This window comes from Eleutherodactylus coqui, chromosome 6 (assembly GCF_035609145.1).
Source record: "Eleutherodactylus coqui strain aEleCoq1 chromosome 6, aEleCoq1.hap1, whole genome shotgun sequence".
NCBI classification, from domain to species: Eukaryota; Metazoa; Chordata; class Amphibia; order Anura; family Eleutherodactylidae; genus Eleutherodactylus; species Eleutherodactylus coqui.
Genome location: NC_089842.1, coordinates 40502506 through 40527271, shown reverse-complemented (window position 1 = coordinate 40527271; position 24766 = coordinate 40502506). Strand labels below are relative to the sequence as shown.

General features: G+C 43.8%; 1 protein-coding gene across 2 annotated transcripts; it reads left to right on the top strand.

The window, feature by feature from the left end:
• SLC37A2 (solute carrier family 37 member 2) lies at positions 1-24766 on the top strand. Of its 2 annotated transcripts, XM_066606657.1 has the most exons (19): positions 1-191; positions 5693-5774; positions 6296-6386; positions 10782-10860; positions 14507-14642; positions 14916-14992; positions 15220-15386; positions 16372-16409; positions 16581-16751; positions 16840-16930; positions 18018-18080; positions 18972-19057; positions 20497-20545; positions 20634-20707; positions 20815-20893; positions 21018-21115; positions 21216-21280; positions 22491-22550; positions 24386-24766. In XM_066606657.1, the coding sequence occupies exons 1-18, from the start codon at positions 127-129 to the stop codon at positions 22534-22536; spliced, it is 1557 nt and encodes a 518-aa protein (XP_066462754.1). In that variant the 5' UTR covers positions 1-126; the 3' UTR covers positions 22537-22550; positions 24386-24766. The 2 variants fall into 2 exon arrangements, with proteins under 2 accessions (XP_066462754.1, XP_066462755.1); XM_066606658.1 differs by lacking the exon at positions 22491-22550 and having other exon boundaries at positions 2-191.

Here is a 24766-nt window from a genome sequence, read left to right as displayed (position 1 = left end):
TTCTGTATATAACGGAGGAGAGCAGCTGAGAGATGAGATCTTGCATCCAGAAGACCAGTGCATCTAGTGATCCCCTCTCTTACTCTACCAAAGACCCCCCAATAGCTGAAGGATATTTGCCATACAATGACTATGCGCTCCCCTCTGGCTCCGGCCATCCGGCTGCTGCGTGCCGTATCCAGGGATAGCTGGTAAGGAATTCCCCATCTCTTATGTACATAGTCTGGGGATGGTTTAGTGGGGGAAAGTGTTTTCTGCAGTATCTGGCTATGGGTGCAGCAATAACTAGTTTACGCCAAGTGTGGGACAAGTCTGCAATGACTGAAGTGGGGAGGGGAGATGCATGCGTGCGCATATGTATTCTGGAATCGACTCCCTAAAATCATGTACAGTTGTTTCTGCTGAGCACTTATTTCAATGGAGGAGGATAAGCTGTAGTCGCATATGGCACCGCTTACCTCCAGTGGAAACAAGGTATTAGATGAGTCGGGGCTCGTTCACACAGGTGTCTTTGCACAGTGCCCACTACTCCTTTTACATTGAATGATTCTGAATGAGAATTGTTTGCAAGAGTGATTGAGCTGGTGGCGCCATCGTCAGTCCTTTTGCGCTCGTGCAGCTAGTTTAGACAGGCAGATTCATACTTGAGAATCGTTCACTTCTCATTCAGTGTTTCCCTTTCTATGTGAAACGCTAAACCAGAAGTGTTTAAAGTAACGACAAGCGAATGAGCAAAGTATTTGTATGCCAGCTGCATCTGAACAACGAATGGGAAGCGACCGATTCTTGTTTGTCGTTGGCTCGCATTTAGACTGAATGATTTTTGGGTCTAAATGCACCTTTTATGGGTTCATCCGCATGCGTATTTTATCACGTGATTTCTATTGCGTTAAACATACGCAGCATGCCCTATTTTGGTGACTATTACGCATTGAAATCGGCCATTGAAGTGAATGGGCCAGCGCAGATATGCAGGAAACCTGTGTATTTACTGCATAGTCACACAAAACAAAGGGCCTTTTTTTATTTTGCATTCATAAGTAAGCTGCATATTTAAGCGCAGAAATAGGCAGTGTTCTGCGAATTTCGGTTGCATTAATAGGCAGCGTATTTACACAACCGGAACACACATATGGCCGTGTGAACCAGCCCTTATGAGGATCCAATTGTTAGGGTTCTTGTTCTCACTGACTGCAGACTTTGATGGAGAATCTACGGTGGATCTGGTCTGGGAATAGGTGGGTAGATTCCAGGGTCGGTGACCAAGTATGTGCAGACAGAACAGTCGTCTGCCGAAGAATTCCTCCATATTTGCATGTATTTTCACATACCCCAGTCACATACATTGTGGTACCTTCTAAAGCTGGAGCAAATACTGCCAAATTTATCAAAATGGTGCTTATTACTTTATATATTTGGTGGAAGAGCGTCCTGGGTGACCTCTCCAACTCACGGATGACACAACTTCATGATGAATTTAATGCAACCATTGTGTGCTTAGAGTAAAGGACTGAAAATATCGCAGCCGCACATCAGCTGCAGCATTTTTGTAACACATGATAGCAGTATACTGGCACACTTGGTGCCCACAAGAGCTTACAATCTAAGAAGAGAAGAGTTCTATATCCGGGCAGCAGCGTCTCAGCTTGTTATGAAAATGATACCATTCATCACTTGTGGGGTTCTCTTCCCTGCTGCTCATATCCCCTCTACCTGCGCTACTACCTCAGGCTGCGAATACCAGTTCTCCTTATCTTCTCTTGGCTATCCCCATCAGTCTCATAGAGTTCAATGGAGCGGCAGTGCACAGCAGGCCAACCTGATTTTTTTTTTTTTGGCCAACTTGCCCAAAAATCACAGATGCCCTATATTTTTTATGGACACATTGGAAAATATAATGAATGATAAAGATCATAACTGATACATATCTGCAGCTCATATACTGATATAAAATCATTACCAGCATTTACTGTGAGCTACAACATAACCAGTCCTAATAACCTGCTCAGGTACCAGCAGCCTCAAAATGTTTAGACACAATCATTTTTTACCACAATTTCTGGAAGGTTGGCAATCCATTTGCACAACACTTGGCCATTTCTCCATTCAAGGTTCTCCTCATTGTGGGGGGCTGCAGTGGGGGAACACTGACCCCCATTCTTGTGATCGTTGGGTCACCAGTGGTGGGATCCAAGGGATCAGACACTTATAAACGATGCTATTAGAGATGAGTGAACGTACTTGTTTAGGGCGATTTCGCAATCGAGCATCACTTTTTTTGAGTTTGAGTTTAACTGACTACTCGGGCGAAAAGATTCGGGGGTGAGCGGGGGGTTGCAGAGGGGAGTGGGGGGGGGGGGGGGAGAGAGAGCTCCCCCCTGTTCCCCATTGCTACCCACCACGCCGCTCCCCGAATCTAAGTAGTCAGTTACTCAAAAAAAGCGATGCTTGATTGCGAAATCGCCCTAAACGAGTACGTTCACTCATCTCTAGATGCTATCGATAAGGGCCAAGGAAACTTTTTCATTATTATTATCCTTTCTACAGAGCTCCAGATGGCGACCAGAATGGTCACTAATGCGCCCTAGAATTTCAAAATTGTGACAAGAATTTGCAATCTTGTTACCATTTGTAACTCTCCCTGCTGCTGCTGATGTTTCGCAACTGTAAGTTTGAGGGAAAGAAAAGACTCCTTTCATCTATCAGATCCGCTGGACGATCGGCACACCTGATAGATCCACCGCCACTGCACAGCGTGGCTTTAACCCTTGCACCACCGCAGTGTGTAAAGGATGAGGGCTCCGGCCCTCTTCCTCCTGCACCCTGAATCAGCACCAGACTGCATGTGAGCATTAGGGACGACTATCAGCCAAATAATCCTTAAAAGAGCAAATCCAAACAATAGTCATTCAGCGTAAACATGACCACCAAGTTTCACTTGGCTCCTAAACAGTTTATGAACCACTGGCTCACAGGTAATTATGTCTTCATTTCTTTAAAGTCTGGAATACTGCATCCAATATTCTTCATGTATCAATTCCACACCATTTTCAAGATCTTGATGGCAGTGAACGGAAATCTTAATCATTTTCCTAAATATGCTGAATGTGACTTGCTGTGATTGAACAATATATTCCACAAAGCAGCTAAGTCCCCCTTACACATTAGAATTAGGTCATCTGAATATGCCAATAATTGTAATCTGTTATGGTGGGCAGCTCAACTTTTCCCCAATAATGTTGGGGGAGGGAGATTGGAGATGTTGAATTTCGTTGGGCTACATTCACTCGGGGGGGGGGGGGGGGGGGCGATATCACGGTAGTCAATGTCTTTTCATTCAAAAATGCATCACATCACTTCTGTGACATTGTGATCCTCGGCCATGGTTCACGCACATGATAGGATTGCAAGTGTTTCCCATTGATTTCAATGAGAAATCTCACATAGCTTTCATATGCGAGTGCCATGCAATGGCTTTTAAGGTCCCATTGAAAACAATAGGCGAGACATTCCAAAAGAACTCCCAAAGATAGAGCATGCTGCAAGGAAATAAATCGCTAGTATGATTGAATCCATTCAAAAGAAGGGATTTCATATTCACACGAGCTCTGTGCTCATCGCGCTGCACCGAACCTGCGCAAGAATATCGCTCATGTGAATAAGCCCTTGCAGGGCTGCTTAGAATTCTTGCTCCCTCAAATAAAACCTGACTGCAGTAAAATGAGTGTCTAATAAAATAAATGCCCCCTGTGTCCATGAGTGCTCTGCTCTTGGGATTTAAGGGGCATCAGGAGGGTGTAGCATTGTATTCATGTGCACTACTGGTACCGCTCATTGACTGTTTTACTGCGTTCTCTGGAGAGTGAACGCCCATCCTCAGTTTGTCTGTTTCTGTTACGACATTTAGAAACTGCAAGACATTAATATATATTTCTCCTTTTTCAAACAAAAGCCACAGTCCCGGCCTGTGTCAGCACAGTGCAGCTCTGTGCCCGCTCTGTGCCCACTCTGTGCCCGCTCTGTGCCCGGTAACAAAACTGGAAGAGAAAAATATGCAATGATGGAATTTAAAGGGAACCTCTCAACTTGTAACCGCACCATAAACTCACCAGCTCCCCTATTCCTGCGCTGGTTGGAAAATCTGACTTTTTTTTTTTTTTGCAGATTGCCTTGTGTGCTCTCTTCCATAAACTTCTGTGGCAGCGCACACACTGTGGTCTGAAAAGAGTCCGATTTTTTTTCAGACTGTGCGGAAACGGTAGAGCAGGGGAGTATAAAGATTTTAAAAAATACATCTTCCAGCTCCCCATCTCCTCCCCTTAGTTTATGGTGCTATTCCAAGGTGATTTTGAAAGCAGCCAATACATCTTAAATGCAAAACTTATTACAGTCCAGCCGTATTGTAAGAGGAGCAGCTGATAACCCGTGCGGCTTATTACAGTCCAGCCGTATATTGTAAGAGGAGTGGCTTATTACAGTCCAGCCGTACCGTAAGAGGAGCGGCAGATAACTGGCGCGGCTTATTACAATCCAGCTGTATTGTAAGAGGAGCGACATAAATGGCGCGGCCTATTACAGTCCAGCAGTATTGTAAGAGGAGCGACATAAATGGCGCGGCCTATTACAGTCCAGCTCTATTGTAAGAGGAGCTGCTGATATCAGTGGCGCATATGGATTTGTAGATGGCTCCGGAGATTCTCTGTGCTGCAGATATGTGATATAAAGTGGTGATCATCACCAGCAGCAGGGAGGTTTCTGCACTTTTTTGCTTACCCAATTAAAGAACTTCAGGTCGGGGTGCCATTACACACATACGGTACTGCACTGCAAAACGCAGGAGGAGCTACTGAACTGAGACGTCTGGGGGTCGGCTGGAAATCACTGTAGCGGCTCCTGTGTTTTGCGTGTAGTAACGTATTGTTTTAATAGCACCCTCAGTCTAGTTCCTATGGCTGACAACAGAGAACAATAGATTAAGTAGAAAATAAATAGCTGCTAGTTGATCAAAAGTCATCTGGTGCAAAGTCAGTCGTAAATGCGAATTAGTCTGCAGGTCATCCAAGGTTACTGTCAGTGAAAGCAATGTGTTATTTGGATGAGCAATATCTGACCATATTGCAATAGGTTGGGCATCACGGGTGAAAATCACCCTTGTTTCAATAAAAATATTACAAAAATAAAAATCACCAGTGTGAAGGCCCCCTAAAGGTACCCTTAGACTAACGGAGCAGGAGTGGGCACAATAGAGTGCAAGGCTACTTGTAGAATTGGGTGGAATATCCAGCAAGAGGTTAATGTCAGGAAGGAGCTGCGCAAGGAGCCGTTCTCTTCTGTACTGAGAATAGTCTTGCTTTGGGAAGAGAAGTTCTAGGATGGAAAGAATATACAATGTGTTGGCATACAACGAGTGACTGATCTCCGCTGTGCTTGTGGTTTGTGTGGATGATGCGTCACCCGGGACAGAGTTCCTCATCACTTCGGTCATGTGAGCAGTTTTTCCTGCACTCAGCATCGGAAACAATCTGTCAACTTCATCAACAATAAAAGCTATTGTCCAATTTAAAGGGATACAGGACAGTGACCCAATGACATTTGGGAGACACGACAGTGACCTGCTGATACTCAGGGGGACTTTAATAGTGCACTTAAAGGGGAACACTACTTACAATGTATTTACTGTCTTTCCTTTTAGGTATCGGGGGCTCATAATCGTGCTGACCTTTTTATTTTATACAAGCTATCATCTCTCCAGGAAGCCGCTCAGTGTTGTGAAGGTGCGTGGTTCTATGTATGGAAGGGGATGTACTATACTTTTTGCTCTGGGGGTCGAGGGGGTATTCTAGTTGTACAGCTAATTCCCTGTGACTGCTGCAGTTTCCCTTAGTGTAAGTAAAGCATATACTTCTTTTATTCTGGATTACTTATTCCTCCATGCTTATCCTCCACCGTCCACAAAATGGTAAAACCTCTGCACACAGATGACAGTACTGCAACCCAACCATAGAAAGCAAATAACATGTATCCGCCTGTTGGGTTCCATTCTGTACGGTGCAGCAACTGTCCTAGAAAGTTATTTAATCCCTTCTGTGTTTACTTGTTCCCTGTTAGACGTCCAGCCAAAATCTTATTTAGTAGTGCAAGAACGGCGCACGTGTCCTGCGTATCAGAATCTGGGAAAGCTGGGTGACCGCTTCTGTTATCACTTTCCCAGAAGCAGATAGCGAGAACTAATTAGAACTGTTCAGCATTATGAGAGACTGCAGCTTATTGTGTGTTTTTTGTGTTGTGGTTTCAGGGTCAGCTGCACCAAAACTGTTCAGCGATTCCCAATCCACCTGCAAATATTTCTGGAAATGACACAACGTGGTGTAGCTGGGCGCCGTTCGGTAAGTAAATGGCGCAATAAAATACCGTGTGGCGCCGTGTGAGAATGTCAGCAAGTTACCCGTAGAGTCTATAGGGACTCAAATTATGTATTTGAACAGCTTGGGGATAAAGGTTGGTTAGACTGCGGAATCGGGAGCGATAATCTTAGATTCAATACTCTAAAATGGGCTGGGTACCCCGCTACTATTTTGAGGGTTCTGTTTTTCGTCGTTAAAGCTTTATCCATTATATAGTATAAAACATTCAACTACTTTCTAATAAACCTTTGGGGCAAATTAATCGCTGGCTGTGAGCCAGAATTGCGAGGGTTGCAAATTTTGACACAAACATATGTCACATGCCACACTTGTCACTTTTATGAAAAGTAAGTGGGATGTTCTCCCATGCTCAGCAACTTTACTATAAAGGCTGCCTGTTCATGGGCGGGTTTTCATTGCGTCCCCCACTGAGCTCTCTACGGAGAGCGCTTCCTCCTGTCCACGAGCGGAGAATCATTGCGATTCTCCGCTGGCGGCCGGTAAATCGCAGCATGCTGCGATTCTCCGCTCTCAGATAGGCTGACCGGCGGAGATCCGTCTGTCGGCTCCTGCTCCCGGGCAGCGGCTCCCGCGGTGGAGATCCGCCGCAGGATACCGCAACGCCCATGGACAGGCAGGCTAACTTATACAAAAAACTGGGGTAAATTCTACAAATCTGCAGACGCTAGTAGCTGGCATAGATTTGCCTGGCTGAAGCACAGGAATCCGCATTGCACCTACTCTATTAAGAGGCACTGACACCTTCCACAGGCGGATGTGAATTGGGTAATCGTTGCGGAAGATCCACAATTCAAACATGGGCGTCCGCATTGTAATTAAAGCTTGTGGATTTGTTTTGCAGACCTTTTGATGGGAAATCATCAGATTTCCAAAAAATATGTAAAATCTGTACTATGTATGTCCGACGGCGAGCCGTGCAGACCATCCGCAGTACAGATGTCCCGGAAGAAGAGGTCCACGCGGAATCCTCCTCTCACACAATAAGCGCCTTTCTGTAGAAATGGTAGATTATTGACTCTACAAATTCCCTTATTGTTGGGAACGTTCCCTAAGTCAATGTTGTGCAATTAGCTTCCTGGTATTATACAGCATAGATGGCGCTTGCGGTAAGGTCAGACTGCTTCCATTGACTTTAATGAAAGCTGTCCTCGCGAATCCACGATAAAATTGAGCATGCTGCGATTTTTTTTTTTGTTGCCGCGAACAGAAAATCGCACCCGCTGTCCACTCGTTTGAGCGGACATGCGGGAGACTATAGCAGATTCCGCAATTCAAAGCCCGCCATGTGTAGGCAGCCTAATCAGGGACTGAAACTTGTCCCAGCTGGGAGTTTGTTACAGTTGTACCCTATCTAGATCATTCTCTGTGGGGTAGATGCATCAACAAATCTCTTTATGCTTCAGTTCATTAAAATGTATCCACCTGGAGCCGGAGCTGTTTGACTCACAGAGGATTGTCTACATTGGATACATTGTAACAGACGCTCAGCTGTAGGAAGTTTCTTGCTTAAAGAAAAAAATCTGTATCTCAATAAAGTAATTCTCCTCTTTGGCCATAAACTGAGAAGCTGTGACTCAGGTTGATCTGTTTTACCTCCCTGCGGCTGGGGTGTTGTAGTAAGCGCTCTGTTTGTTTTTTTAATGAGACTAATTGTGGTTAATTAGAGGTTAAGGATTTGATTATACTGCTGGTTACCGGCAGGTTGGCGCACACACAGCATTAACCATGACAAATTGCCTTTGTATTATTGTTCTTGGATCGTTCCCTGTCATTAACATCAATAACTCATTAGTGGTTTTTAAAAACATTTGTCAGATACAAGGCTCCTGCGCCCGAACACATCGGCTGGGCGCTGGCATCAGTCAGCCATGCCCTGGGCACAGCACATCAACACGCCCAAAATTACCAATTGCCTCTCCAAATACCAAATACCCCTCTTTGCTGACCCTGTTGGGAGGGGGTATGATTTTAAAGGCAACGTATCAATAAGAACATCTCCTCCAAGATCCTAACCCATGAGGACTCTATAATATCTCCCTTTTGGAAAGCTTGGTGATGACTAAAGTGGCCACAACTGCCTCTCATAGAGGTTTTCAGGTTCTTGAATAGCATACCTGCCTGGTTAAGAAGCTCTAGATTCACCTGCGCTCCTGTATGACTGGTTTGCCATCTGGGAAAGAAGCAATGTCAGTGGTTGTCCTTACACGGAACCGCCATCGTCTGAATAGTCGTTTGAAATAATGGCTAAAACTTACAAGTGTTGCCGCCCATCGACTGCTATCAGGAAGTGGGTCCGCGGTGACGTCAGCTACGACTGATGTCAGTGCTGTGTCGATACATGTGCCCTGGCATTTGGAACTGGGTGCCAACATGCACACCATCTGCTGGTGTGGATGATTGATCAATGGGGAGGTGGTTCACCCAGCTTGGCCAATCTATCGTTATTGAGTGCATTATTCCGGCCCCTCCTCTAATAGGGCACCACTTATTCATCTGCTTGGTGGAATTCTGCTCTGGTCCGTGTCGTCCTCATGTCGCCATACTTTAAAATAGGTCCATGGTGCTTATACTTATTGGTTGGTTTTAGTAACCTCTCATTCCTAGTACTGTTGTGCCTATTGTGATTTAAATCTGTCAATTGTCACCCACCCTTTCTAGCTTAGGTAACCCTCAGGTTCTGGATGTGAGGCCGCCCTTGCCAGGGCAATTGCCCCGCTTTTAGGTAGGGTTTTCTTGCATTAGTATGATAGTGAAATTTCTTTTTCCCTGCTTTTTTAGTTTCATTATAAATAGTTTTGCATTTACATGTTGTGTATGTATATCCGCCCTCTTAGGACAATTATTATATCCAATCCCGATGAGGTATTTGGAGTTCGGTTTGAGATGTAAGAGAACTGTTCTGTGTGCTTTTACACAAAGCACTTGTTCAATTTTGTGATCACTAAACAAATAGTAGGGAGCATTTATAAAAAGCAAAATATAATTTAGCGTCTAGTTACAGGCGTGGGGTTTTTTGGCAGGCATGTATTTGCAGTTTCAACCCTATCCCCAACGTACACTTAGTTGCTGAGTCCACTGAATGCACATAAATATGCGTGAGCGATCAAGTGAACACACGTTGCTGCGACTGATCACTTGCACGGACTTATGTGTTTTCTGCAACTTATGAGCATTAAATGGGAGGGCAAAAATGTTCAAAAAAAAGGGTGGGAGTGATTGCTGTTCGGCAGGAGGTACTTGTCAGCAAAAACGCAGCTCGCTGCAAAGTTATTCGCCAGTTGTTTTAAGGCAATGATCTGTTTACACCAGACAATAATTATTGCCAGTGACTATTTTTTTAGATGAGCTGAAACGAAACAACCAGTAAATGAATTCTTGCCTGTCACCCAGTTGTTGGCTGTGTTTACAGGGTGTCTCTAAAGGCCCGTTTACACGTAACGCTTTCTTAAAAAAAAAACTTATTAGCTCGCTCGCTTTTCATATCATGTAAATGTTCAGCGCTTTCCATAGCACAGGGAAGCGGATGAGAAACCAGTGAGCTGCCGGCAAGTCTTTCAGTTGAAATGCTCTGCTTGAGTGCTGACGACCTTAGTGGTGACATCAGTGCCCCTGCAGTCATCCAAAAGACTGCCCGTGTAAAAGGGTCTTTACATGCGCTCTGTCAAGTGACTAGTCAGAGGATAAAGTCACCATTGGGTTAAATGATCTCTACAGACAGCACAGGTCATTCATCTCGCGTGCCGTTAGGAAGAAATCTCATTCCTGCGATGAATGAGGAACACTTGCTTCACTAAGTTCTGCTCCTGTAAAGTTATTTATAGGAAACCGCTCAATTCCTGAAATACTATTTCCCCTGGAAACAAAAAAAAAACCGCATTCAGATCTGTGTTCACAGCGCCTGACCCGCTGCTTCCTCGTGGAAAATCATTTGACGAGAGACATTTGTCAGGTTTTCCACTTGCTCTTAATAGATTTCCTAAGTTGTACTGATACAGGCAGAGCATGAAAGAGAATGAAATCAAAGATCCCGATTTGGCTACTTGGCCTCCTACATAGGTATCTCATGGAGAGGGAAGGGTGAAAATGCCTAATGGTTGCCATAGCCTACTACATCCATTCCTACTTCTCTCTACCAGCACTGTCTGGGTCAGTCTTCACTGTAACTCTGGCATTATATTCATGAACTAGAAAGCCCTGGATGAGCAGAGCTCTATGTCCCATTCTATGCAGAACTTCAGGAATAGCTGCTTAACTTCAGTTCAAAGCTTCAAGTAGCTGTTTGTTTACTGGAGGAGACTGAAAAAGGCTTCAGTAGTAACTTGGCTGTGTATTAACCTGCACTGCTTTTGTATTCAGATAAATCCAATTACAAAGAACTCCTGGGATCCCTGGACACCTCCTTTCTGGTGGCTTATGCCATTGGCATGTTCTTTAGGTAAGTGGCCAGGGTCAGTTTATGCTATTTCCAGATCTGCGTCACAGCATGCTGCGCTATTGTGTCAGAAAAAATGGCAGAGGGCATGCCGGAGACCCAGCGGACCCCTCTACAGTTAAAGGGGTCTGTCGGGCGGCAATGTCTATTGGATCTGGCACTTTCAGATTTTTTTTTTTGTCCTCCAGCTCTGATAATGGAGCCAAACAGTAGGAAACATAGTGCTAGCATCAGTGCCAGCCTTAGGTTAGATGACACTCGATATGGAATTCCCCCACACTCGGTCATAAAAATAATTTATATTCTATGTGTTGCTGATAGGCAGTCTGCCTGTCCTTTGTAGTAAACCATAACATAGCAGATCTACACCACAACAGCTCAGTGAATAACTAATGTACCAAAATTAAGCACAGTGCATAACAATACAGCCACAAAACCTGGCTCATAACATAAATACAACACCAGAATCAAGCTCTGTACATAAATACAGCACAAAACAACCTCCGTACATAGATACAATACCAGAACCAAGCTCATAACATTAATACAGCCTCAGAACCAAGCTCAGAAGATAAATATTGTACAACACCAGAATTGCTTAGTGAATAAATACAGTACTATAACCAAACACTGTACATAAATACAACACCCAAACCAAGCTCCGTACATACAGTACCAGAGCCAAACTCCTAACATAAATACAGCACCAAAACAATGCTCAGTACATGGATACAATACTAGAACCAAGATAACATAAATAAAGTAGCAGAACTAAGCAATTGTGTTGTGGGGGTGCTGATGGGCTGACAGTGACAACTTGCAACATCAGAGTGGAGGAGACAGAGCCAGAGGATGCTTCCGGGCAGACCTAAGGGGGCAGATCTTCCCCAGTCTGCAGTCTGTTGCCCCCCTATAAGCTGTTGTTCAGCGCCCTGCATGACCACAAGGATCGCATTTAGCTTAGTCCTGCCATGGCTAGTATGAACCTAGCCTTACATAGAAATGATGGCTCCTATAGACCTAGAATATAAGTGCATTGATGACATGTAGAGAAGAAGCTGCCATCTATATGTCCTCGGCATAATCCATAAAAAGAAATTGTCATCCAAAAGAAACAAATGTGGAACCTAAGAAGATCCCAACAACATTGTAACAAAAAATGAGAACCAGTAATGAGCAGCAGTAATGTATAAAGCAGCGTGGGCTTGTCTAGTGCCTCTGGGTAACCACAGTAATTGGCACTGCCATGTCTGCAGTCTAATTGCCCAGTTCTGTTCTATACAAATGCGGCACAATTGTTGTATAATGAAAGGATCTGCAATCTTCTAATAGACTGTTTCAATGCATCATCATTTTAAAGATCTCTGCTTGCTGTCAGTCCAAAAAGGTTTCAATGATACAATGACCAAGATTAGAGAAATCTCCGGATAGCGGTTAATGTGGCTGTGCGGCCAGCTTCTGGCTCCGTTGGTGGTAGAGGAGGAGGGTTAGGTGGGACCTCTCATAGCCGCTGACCCTCCACGCTCGCTGCTTCCAGCAAGTGTAGTCAGCCCTTCAAGTCCACTAGTTTTACATTAACATTGCTACATGGCGCTCAAAGAGTGAATAAGGTGGTTACTAATAGTTTTACTGGTTTGGCAGTGTACAATGATGAGAAAAAGACTGTGTAATATAAACACTATCCATTTACAATAAATTAGCTGTGCTCGTTAGGCCTGCAGGGTGTAATCTCTCATAGAAGACTGTATAATTTAGCTCCTCAGCCACCTCCTTGGAAGGATGCATTTTATTTAATAGCGTGATTCACTTCTTGGGAGATTACAGTGTCTAGCCAAAAGATTGATCAAGTACAGTAGTTTTTGTCTTTTCTTGGAAATCTTGTCAAGAGATAAATAAACAAGTTAAATCCATGTTTGGCTGAAATTGGTGACCTTTTGAAAGCAGGAAATTGGATCTGCAGCAAGAACACCTTCTGATAAGTAACTGACCCATGGAAGAGAGAAAGTCTAAGAGCCAAACTGCTCACCAAGACTGATGCAGAAAAGAGTGAAGTCTATATATACTCATCATGGACAAGACTAGAACTAGAATAGCTATAGCAACTCTGACTACCTGCTTCCCTCATTGATTATAAGCCCTCACTGGGCAGGGTCCTCTCTTGCTCTATACCAGTCTGTCATTCAGAGTTATGTATTTATCTTATTTGTTCTTGTCTTATTATATACCTAAACCCTTTTCTACAGCACCCTATAATTTATGGCCTGCCAAAAAACATAATACCTCTCGCTGTGTACAAGAGTATATTATAATACTACCCCAATGAAACAAGAATATTACTGCTATAATACTGCCTCCTATGTAAAAGAATATAACTACTATAATACTGCCCCCTATGTACAAGAATATAACTACTATAATACTGCCCCCTATGTACAAGAATATAACTACTATAATACTGCCCCCTTATGTACAAGAATATAACTACAATAATACTGCCCCCTATGTACAAGAATATAACTACAATAATACTGCCCCCTATGTACAAGAATATAACTACTATGATACTGCACCTATATACAAGAATATAACTACTATAATACTGTCCTCTATGTACAAGAATATAACTACTATAATACTGCCCTCTATGTACAAGAATATAACTACTATAATACTGCCCCCTACGTACAAGAATATAACTACTATGATACTGCACCTATATACAAGAATATAACTACTATAATACTGCCCCCTACGTACAAGAATATAACTACTATGATACTGCACCTATATACAAGAATATAACTACTATAATACTGCCCTCTATGTACAAGAATATAACTACTATAATACTGCCCCCTATGTACAAGAATATAACTACTATAATACTGCCCCCTATGTACAAGAATATAACTACTATAATACTGCCCTCTATGTACAAGAATATAACTGCTATAATACTGCCCCCTAGGTACAAGAATATAACTACTATAATACTGCCCTCTATGTACAAGAATATAACTACTATAATACTGCTCCTATGTACAAGAATATAACTACTATAATACTGCCCCCTATGTACAAGAATATAACTACTATAATACTGCCCCCTATGTACAAGAATATAACTACTATAATACTGCCTCCTATGTACAAGAATATAACTACTATAATACTGCCCTCTATGTACAAGAATATAACTACTATAATACTGCTCCTATGTACAAGAATATAACTACTATAATACTGCCTCCTATGTACAAGAATATAACTACTATAATACTGCCCCCTATGTACAAGAATATAACTACTATAATACTGCCCCCTATGTACAAGAATATAACTACTATAATACTGCCCCCTATGTACAAGAATATAACTACTATAATACTGCCCCCTACGTACAAGAATATAACTACTATAATACTGCCCTCTATGTACAAGAATATAACTACTATAATACTGCCCCCTATATACAAGAATATAACTACTATAATACTGCCCCCTATGTACAAGAATATAACTACTATAATACTGCCCCCTATGTACAAGACTTCTTCAGGATCTAGGGGTTTACACACTGACTAAAACAGTCTTGTTTTAGAAATTAGTTTTTTTGAAGGAAAGTGTTATATTGTTTTTTCCTTTTCAGCGGCATCTTTGGTGAGCGCCTCCCTATGCGCTATTACTTGTCTGGCGGTATGATGCTGTGTGGGGTGTTCACAGCCTTCCTGGGTCTGGGCTATTACTGGAAGATTCATGCCCTCTGGTACTACATTCTCTTTCAGGTAACAGTCTGGATGTTACTGACCGGCATCGGGTGTCGGATTGTGTTTGCAGATTTTGTTTCAGTTGAAGACTTTTGTTTATAGGCTATGGGCAGAAGATATAAAGCATGGCGTAATATATAGTAGAATCACACTCTAGAGCGATTTCTTTCTGTTATCAGTCAGTTATTTCTCTTCAGTATTGTATCTCTACTATATTATTGCCCTGTAGTCTCTTTACAGTCCGGTTTATGTCCTGTTGTCGGTGACTTTGTGCATATTTACATCCAACAGATACTAAATGGTTTGGCTCAGACGACGGGGTGGCCATCAGTTGTTGCCTGTATGGGAAATTGGTTTGGTAAAGGAAGGTAAGTACCGTCTGTCTAATTATATATACAGTAATCTGAGCGTATTGGAAGTACATATAGTATAGAGAGAAGCTAAACAGTGGCGCCTGAACGTGGTGCAGCGACACCACCGAAATCATTAGTTCCCTTCGTTAGGTTTATAGTTCCATTGATTACTGTACATGTCCAAGAAGAAAATCAATAATTAAGACCGTCCACTAAAACCATTGCTATCTGACTCGCTGCAGGAGAGGCTTCATCATGGGAATCTGGAACTCTCACACCGCCGTGGGGAATATACTGGGCTCTCTCATTGCTGGGGCGTTCGTCTCCAGCGCCTGGGGTCTGTCCTTCATCGTGCCTGGAATCATCATTGGAATTTGTGGCATAATCTGCTTCTTTTTCCTCATTGAATGTGAGTCTTGCATTTACTTCTGTTCCTCAAATGCTGTCCTCTAGTGTAGATGTGTGGGTACTGCAGACTGAGATGTTCAGGATCAGAGGTGAAATATATGCATCTGCTTTAAAGCACAGATCTGGGATCTAGTGTTAAACGTCCTTCCAGTTTTTGGCACAATATTATGTCCTGGGGCGGGGAATATATTACCTGTAGTTCTTCTTCTCTGCTGCCCCTTTTGATCCAGCGGTTTAGAACACTACTTAATGTACTTTGCTCTGATTGGCCAGTGCTCATCACATGAGCAGCTCTAAAACTACCAATGCGCTGTGAGGATTAAGTAGTCTGAAGGCAATCCTGGACAGCCAAAAACAGGATCTGAAACTGGCAGGTGGGAGGGATGGCACAGAAGAATAACTGCAGTTGATAAACGCGCCCCTGTCCGAGGACAGAATTTTGTTCTGAAACTGGAGGGTTATTTTAATATCGAATGGATTCTGTTCATAGAAAGGAGCTTTCTAATATTATATACAAGAGGCTTAATAGTCTGGGTATCAACCATCAGCAGCCATGGGCTATTTTCCAGCAGACTGTAGTGTGGCCTGTAGTGACCATTTTGCAGGTCTGTTAGAAAAATGCTTCTATAATAACACTAGATAATGAAATTTCCAGGTAGGACATCCTTGGATATATTCAAGGAGGTTCCACAGAGATGACCACATGCTTCAGAGCAATAACCCATCACTGGCTTTATTTTTTTTCTCAGTGATCAGTTATTACTTTGCCACTTAAAAGCGTAGCCTATCGACAGCACCTTGGCGGTGACATTTGGAAGGACCCAGTCAAGACCCCTCTATTTGCTTTCTCTCAAAAGGATTGCTTGTATCCATGAAATGCACTGAGTAGTCCCCATCTGCTCCTTAAGGTGGGGGTCTCCAAATTGGACAACCCCATAAACATTGAGACTGAGTTATGCTCCATCCTTTCCTTCTTATCTCCACAGATCCAGAAGACGTTGACTGCGCACCTACTCTTCCGAATGTAAGTTCTTCATACTTTGCTTATCCCTGTGGGGGGCGACACCCTTGCTTATCCCTGTGGGGCGACGCCCTTGCTTATCCCTGTGGGGGTGATGCCTTTGCTTGCCAATTAACTTTCTATTTTATATATTTCTGTATTTTCATTTTACTCCCTTTGATACTTTAATTGCAGGAAGAAGTGAAGGAGGAGCTGGAGAACGGTCAAGTGATGAACAGCAGCACAGAGAACATCTTTAAGAGTCAAGCGAACAGTGACCTGGAGGAGTCTGCAATGGCCAGCAGTTCACAACAGTTGGCAGAACACCCTCACGCTATTAGTTTTTGGGGAGCCCTGACGATCCCGGTAAACTGGATGTGGTGCAGGGCGTGCTGTACGTCACTAACGTTGTGTATCTCTGTATCTGATGCCTATGGGCTTCTGCTTTCTGCAGGGAGTTGTGGAATTCTCACTGTGTCTGCTGTTTGCCAAGTTGGTTAGTTACACGTTCCTGTACTGGCTGCCGCTCTACATCTCCAACGTGGGTAAGAGGACCCAAGGGCCTTCCTTATAGAGCAATGAGGGGGTTCAGAACTGAGATCAGTACCCTCAACCAGACCAACAGAATAATTAAAGCATATATCATACTGAAGGGGTAACTCCAGCCAGCTCATAATGCACTGGGTGGCACTTATCTTCAGGACAGGTCATCAATAGCTGATCGGCTGGGGTCCACTGCTTGGGACTATGACAAATCAGCTGCTTGGGTGCCCAGCAAATCAGAGTATGGAGCAAAAGCTGATGCTCCGACCCTTGTGTAGTGGCCAGTGCTGGTAATTGCAGGCGCAGCAGGCATTAAAATCAGTGAGTTGTACCTATAATTATCAGCACTGGCCACTACACAGGGGTTTGAGATATATGCTTCCGCTCTGTCCCCTGTATATTGTGGCACTGACAGCGGGTGACTGAACAGACGATTTGCTGGGGTCTGTGACTCTGACCAATCCATTGATGACCTATCCTGACGAGAATTAGGACATGCACATACATGTTAGCGTGCGGGCCGGCTGTGTATCGGGCAACACACGGATAGATGTCTGCATGGTGTCCAATGCGAGCTGCACCAGAACTCCTTGGGCGCAACCTGCACACATGGCAAGTGTGCCCCCACCCTGACAACAGTGCAAAGGCTTCAATCCACTGTCTGCAGAGGGAATCCATGTGAGTAGGTAATATACTTCTGAGAAATCCTAGGGGAAGGGAGGATAGTGATTTATTCTCCCCTCCCTTAGGTCACACAGTGCTCACATGATGGCCAGATTAACATGATTGTATGCTGCACCCGAACGCCCGTCCGTGCGCTGTCCGACCTGCACAGACTCTGCACATTGCGAGTCCCATTCTGGTACATAAAAATGGACCAGAGTAATATATACAGGCAGTGAATTTTTTGTTTCATGCAGACTGTTGGTCCTTATAAAAAAAAAAAAAAATCAGTTGTATGTTTTATAGCTCGGGTATCCTCCAATTGTGGCCAGTTTGGGGACTTAGAGACTGCAGTTGGTGTAAGCCATAGACTGTATATGTGGCTTGTATCCAGTTATATAATTGCCATGTTTTTTTTTTTCCCAGCTCATTTTGATCCCAAGACGGCTGGGGACATGTCCACGTTGTTTGATGCAGGTGGCATTGTGGGTAAGCTGCGCCCTACTGTCACTTTTCCATCATTCTTTCTATTATACTTTGGAGCTGGAGTGGATTCTGCAGCCTCTCGTGCTCTTGCAATACTGCACCTACTTCTTGAGTTGAGCTTCCAACCTTATGCCACCCCACAACCCAGCAGTTCCTTCCTGATACTTATAGTATGTACAGTCTCTATATCTTGTCACAGGCCATTCTGTTGCCAAGAGGCTTATAAATGACCCATTTAGCCAAGCTCCTTCCGTCAACCCCATTAAAAAAGACTTGAGTAGCATCGCACATGTACGGCCAGCGTGCACTTCAATGTGACATTACAGCGGTTCGAGCAGCCATCCAGCAGTGACTAGAAGAGGGAGAAACGGACCCCTGTGTTCTTGCGATCAGCGGGGTCCCAGTAGTCGATCAATTTACAAAAGCTGAACGAGTCCTAATATCAACATGAGTCTGTAGGAGTTACTAGATGAGGGCTGAGGTGTTTGTGGTGGAGCAGAAGACTTCACAAGGAAACGATTGGCTCCTCATAACCCCTGAATGCATCTTGTAGGGTTTTTAGTTATTATTTGTTCCATACCACAACCCCCCCTCCCCTGCAACCACGCAGGATACAGGGGTGAGTATAGACAAACAAAAGGCAACTTGAAAGCTTCTAGATGGGCATATGTCTCACAATTAGTCTTGAGGCATCTTTGCAGACTCTCTTGATACATCAAAATGACCTTCCCAGCCCAGTAATGTTATCATGTTAGGTGGGGCTAGTTATAGATATACCAGGGGCAACCACTGGGGGAGCACCATGTGCGAAGATATCAGAGATGTTATTTTGTCGTAAAGTATATAGCTCTTATGTCCATGATTGGTTGCAAAGTTCCTTTTTTTTTCTTTCAGGTGGAATCTTGGCCGGAGCAATATCTGATTACACGGGAGGCAGCGCCATCACCTGCTCCATTATGTTGCTCCTAACAGCCCCTATGGTGAGTGCTGGAGATCTATGCAGGACTAATGCTGTGTAAATGACCATCTATAGCCCTCACTGATGAGTCTTTATGTAGCAGAGACCTCTCATGACCTGAACAGTAAGATTGGTTCTATCACTGCACTGAAAAAGCCAAAAATGTAATACCTGAAAGTCTGCAAAGCAGACACGGTCGCCATAGGCACGATCGCCATAAGGCAGGCACAATCTCCACCAGCACAATCGCCGTACGGCAGGTGCAACGGCAGTCGCTCCTCCCCAATATGGGCTGGGTTGAGTGGGTGACTGCATATTAGCCTGCAATGAACAAGTTGCTCCTCCACACTATTGTCTGGCTGACTGCATATCTTTAGGGCTTATGGCCATTGCGCCTGCCCTACGGCGATTGTGCGATTGTGCCCTACAGCGATCTCGCAGCCCTTTCTAGCATATCCCAAACATGTTCAATAGGGTCATTCTGGTGAGTTTGGGAGCAGTATGGAGGATTCATTGTCAGTTCTTCCAACCTCTTCTAGGTTACCCAAACTCAATAACATGGAGTGTTGTCCTGTTGAAGGATGGCGCTGTAGTTAGGCAGGACTTCCTGAAGATATAGGTACAAATGGTCAGATAACAGGCCCTGCAGCATTCACCATTCAAGAATTGTGTTATGATAACCAACTGTCCTAAGCCATGCCAGGAAAACCCTGCCCAAACCATGACACCATCACCTATGGGCTACAGCTTCATGCTGTTTATGTCAGATGCAGACATTGCTATCCATCAGCAGGAAATGGGACTCATCACTCCAGAGGACCTTCTACCATGTGTCCAAGGTCCATTGATGTCCTTCCTGGGCCCTTGCAAGGCATTGTTGGCGATGATGCAGAGGGTCATCCTTGTTGTCTTTGGCTATTGAACCCCAGTCGACACAAGGTACTCTGCATGGTCGACACAAGGTACTCTGCATGGTCATTGTGGAAATTTGTCTAACTTCCCCTCTGTTGTACTGCTGGGTTAGTTGTTTTACTATGGCATGTCCTTGCCGAGATACCAGATGTGCCACCCAAGGCTTGCTTCTAGGATCAGTCACACGTGGCCTGCTGATGTTTGTCTGTCCATGGCTCAACCAGTCTTAGTACAGTCTTGGTACCATGGTTCAGGAACCGCCAACAAGTGCGACTGTTTCAGAACTACTGGCACCCCACCTCCGGACGCCAACGTTTTGCCCAGGGTCAAAGTTACTCAAGTCACCACATTTGCCCACAACTGCCAAATGTTGCCTTCTGCTGCATGGAGGAGAGGTCAGCTCATTATCTGAGAGTAAATCTTGACACCACGTGGTACCACATTACTGTTCACGCCAGGTGGTCCTAATGCAGTGATTGTCCAGTATATCTACAGCTGGTATAACCTGGGCGTCTTCTGGTTTTAATATATATATAATCTTTATTTTAGTTGTTCATCTACAATCAGTTTGGGCAGACGGCTGTTTCTGCCACAGTTGGTAAGTCTTATATCATATCATTATCGTTTTTTATACCGACTTGCTATCTAAGTTTTTACTGTTACATTTTGGGATTTCCTCTCTGCAGCTATGCTCGTCGTATGTGGTATGCTGGTTAATGGACCCTATTCCCTTATCACCACTGCGGTGTCTGCCGATCTGGTAAGATCACGTGTGTCTGCTCTGTGACAGGATGCTGTCTGGCTCAGGAGATTGACCAGGGCTGCAAGCGCATCTTGGGATGTTCATTCTTCTCCTTTTACTTGCAGGGAACACATGAATCCTTACGTGGAAACGCCAAGGCTCTTTCTACTGTCACTGCCATTATTGACGGCAGTGGGTCTATAGGTCGGTGCAAGATCTTTATTAATGATATGACTATAATATTGTGCTACATAATACAGTAAAATTGCTTGAATCCAGCATTAATTGGGGGTGCTAAATTTCACATTTTGTCTTCCATGTGAATCAGGAGCGGCTCTGGGACCAACCCTAGCGTCGGTGCTCTCGGGCAAGAGCTGGAACTATGTCTTCTACATGTTGATAGCAGCTGATCTCCTTGCATTCCTAGTAAGTCAACAACTACCTACCTTCCTGGATGGGGTTCACCCCCTGGTATGTAATACAGTATATTGTGACATCTATTGACTGCTGTGCTCACTCCTTGCAGTTTTTGGTTCGTCTGGTATACAAAGAAATTAAGGAATTGTGTCCTTGTTTCAAGCAGACCAAAGGGTGAGTTTTTACTAAGAGAAACACCATTTAAAAGGGGTTTTCTGCATTTATGTAAATAAAATTTAAGATTCGTACAATGACAAGTCTCCAATTGGCTAACAGACTTTGGAGGATATTTATTATCCCTTGAAGGCCAATTTTCTGGTGTAAAAAGTTGCAGTCTTGGCGCACACCAAAGTTTAGATTTTTCGGGCTTTTGCACTGTTTTTTCAAAAAGTGGGTGGGCCTAATGTTTGGCGCGGGAAGGGGGGGGGGGGCAACACATTAACAAAGACGTATTCCAGAAGTAGACACAGTATGTAGCAAATACTCCTGGAAAAGAATATAAAATCCAAGGAGTTTTATTAAACATGCTTATTAAAAGTACAGCAGACTCTTAGTCCTGGGATGTTAAAGGAGGAGGTTTCCAAACACAAAGTAGATGGGAAAGTTGTAGAACTTTTCATTCTATGCAGATTAGACTTTATTTTGCAGCAGCCTGGAAAACCAATTCCACATGTAGAATAGCTGGCATTTGATACGAATGGGTGGCCACTTCTGCACTGGTTATGGGAGCTGCAGAAGTCAGTTTTTTGTTTTTTATACCAGATTAAGCCACAATGTTATACAAGTCTGTTTAAAGGGGGGATTCACTGTATTGTTGCATACTGCACAGTTCCTTTAACCTGGTATCCAGCAGACCCAACGTGTTTATTATCCGGAATATAGGAAGAAAAATATCCATGTAGGTATAGATTCTATGTATGGCCATATGTTGGGGTCCGTATTATGGCAGCAACATTCAGAGACCTGAACGAATCTTGGATCACAATAGTGGGAGTTACAGGGGGTCCGGCTGGATGAGATTGATCTTAAGCCAGGGCTCCACAGCAACGTAGTGTGTGCAAGATTGCAGTGCTGTCACTGTAGTAAGTTGGGGTGGTCCTCAATCGGATTTCTGCAATAAGCGCAAGCAATTCAAATATCTTGTTCTTATGAAATGGTACATAATGTCATTAGGTCCCATAGGCATACATTACCTACAAGTTAGAGCTGTTCTCCTTCTCTCCGGAGGGTCTTGCTGCACTCAGACATATCTAACAGACTGTAAAGTGCCAGATTAAAGGAATCTGTATTTGGAAAGGATGCAGGGGAAGGACAGGGTGATATCTAATTGATTGAGAGACCATTCCAGCATGACATGAACGGTGTCCTTCCTGTGTCTTTATAGCGATAGTGTGACATTAAAGCAAAGTAAATCTGAGACCTTCGAGTAGTTATAACACACGTCGTAAGTATATTGTTTCCAAGAAATGAGGATCTTTCACTTCCAAAATCCGTCAGAGAAGTCTGATCAGATGCAAAACTTTCTGTCCATCGCTGCAGTTTGTAGGGTACTCGGACACTATAATCCTACTGGGTGACCATAGTAACTAGATAGAAAATTGACTTCCATTAAAATAATGGAACCTACTGGTAACAAGTATGCGGTATTCACACAGCGCTGTCCTATCATGGTTTCTGATTCTAATGGTGGTAATGCCAAAAACTGCCATAGGATTGCGCCCTTTTACACTGATTGTTCACTTATCGTCTGTCAGTTTGTGCAGGCATTAAAAAATCTAATTACGATTGGCCTGTGTAAACAGGGAGTTCATCTGCAAACGACTGCCTGATTACTGTTAATGAAGGCAGGCGGCCGGAATCTCCTTTCACTGAGCGATCATCCATCATGACGCCATCCGGAGGATAATTGCGGAGACTGTCAGGCGCTTTGTCTTGTCTAAAAGGACCCTTACTGCTTTATATTAACTACTAACCATTTACCTGACTCTGCATGGGTCTCTGTATTCACCTGCTGTCCTTTATAGTGACATTTGTCCCTGTGCTCCTCTTTCCTAAAGGCAGGGGGCAGCACAGATCCTTGGAATCCTTGTAATTGGTCTCTGATGTCTGTTACTTTTCCCCCGTAACTCATTGCATTAACCACTAACCCAGCCACCTAACGTTGTAGTATTGCATCTGTTGGACGACTCGTCTATTGATCTTTTCCTGTAATTATTGATTGACGTCTCTTTAATCTCCTGTTTTAATTACGCTTCATGACCGATCGGCATCTATTAAGCGGATCAATAATAAACAAATGGCAAGAACATCTCCGTAACGAGCTGAAACCAAATATCTGACAAATCTCATTGGGCTGCGTTCACATGTTGTGGTCACATCGCAAAAACACCCAGCAGCCGCAATGTGTTAACGTTGCCTAACGTGTATATGTAATGATTGGCTAATAATCCATTGATTTTGTGCAAATGTATGTCGCCTTTGCCTTGTTGGTCACACGTTGTCCTCTTCTGCTCCACTTGATCTTTCCCGACTGCTGCAGAAACGCATCACTTTAGCAGATGCTGAACCTCCCCGAAAGGAGGACTTCATGTTAACCCTTTCCAATCCACTGTCTGACGTCTAAAGACATTATGATTTAAGGCTGTACAGCTCCGATGTTTGAAGACGTCCGTCGGGGTTCTCTTACTGTATATTGCCAGCCTCTCTGCTGTCAGAGCCTATCCAATGTGTCACCTCATGCAGTACTGGCTTTAGCCAGCAGATAGCGCCGTTGTATAACGACAGAAAAAGAGTAAGCCCCCTAGGAAAACCAGGATACAAATTGGATTGGAAAGGGTTAATCGGAACAGATTCTCTGCACAAAGAGGTTACGCAGCAGCAGAAGTCTACATTGTAGGGTTCATTTGCTATCTAGCAGTGTAGTTTTCATCTGGTTAAAATCCTTTCCAGCTCAGCATTTAAAGCAACCGTCCGGTCCTGGTCAAACAAAGATGGCCGCGTCTCTGACTACCTGATGCACACTGTGTGTTAGTCGTCTAAGTCTCTACATGCTGCTCTGATTGGCCAGTGCTGCCCATGTCAGGGTGCCCTTCAGATTGTCACTTGTCATCGCCTCCTGTCCAGTCCGGGTTCTGCAATCCTGTTTGTGGCTCAATAATCGGTAACAATCTGGTGTCGGGTTATATTTTGCCATCTGATCTGTGCCGCGTTGGCTCAATGATTTGTGCATTTAACCCCTTGTAGTTTGGTGGTAACTCTTCCCGTCTTGTATTTTTCCAGGTTTTGAGAGATGTGATGGTCGGATGTGTAGTGCCTGTGTGTCCCGCTCCTCCTGTTCTGCTGGCCGGTTCAGCTTTACTGCTGCTATTTAAACTACTATATAAGCAAACGCTGGTAGTTGATATTTTTGTTTGTCGTTTTTTTTGTTTGTTTTTTAAATACCGATTTTAAAAACTCTGGGAAATCACCTAAAGACTCTTAATGCCCCTACCTCCGATACTCCAGTATAAGAAGCCCAGCAGGGTGTTACATTGTATCTTGTTACTGAATGAGCTTGTTCACAATCTGTATACAATGTATAAGAGACAACAGAGATTAAGAAAATAAATATTTTGTTTAAGATGTCAAATAAAACTTGAATAAAATCTATAGAAAACATGA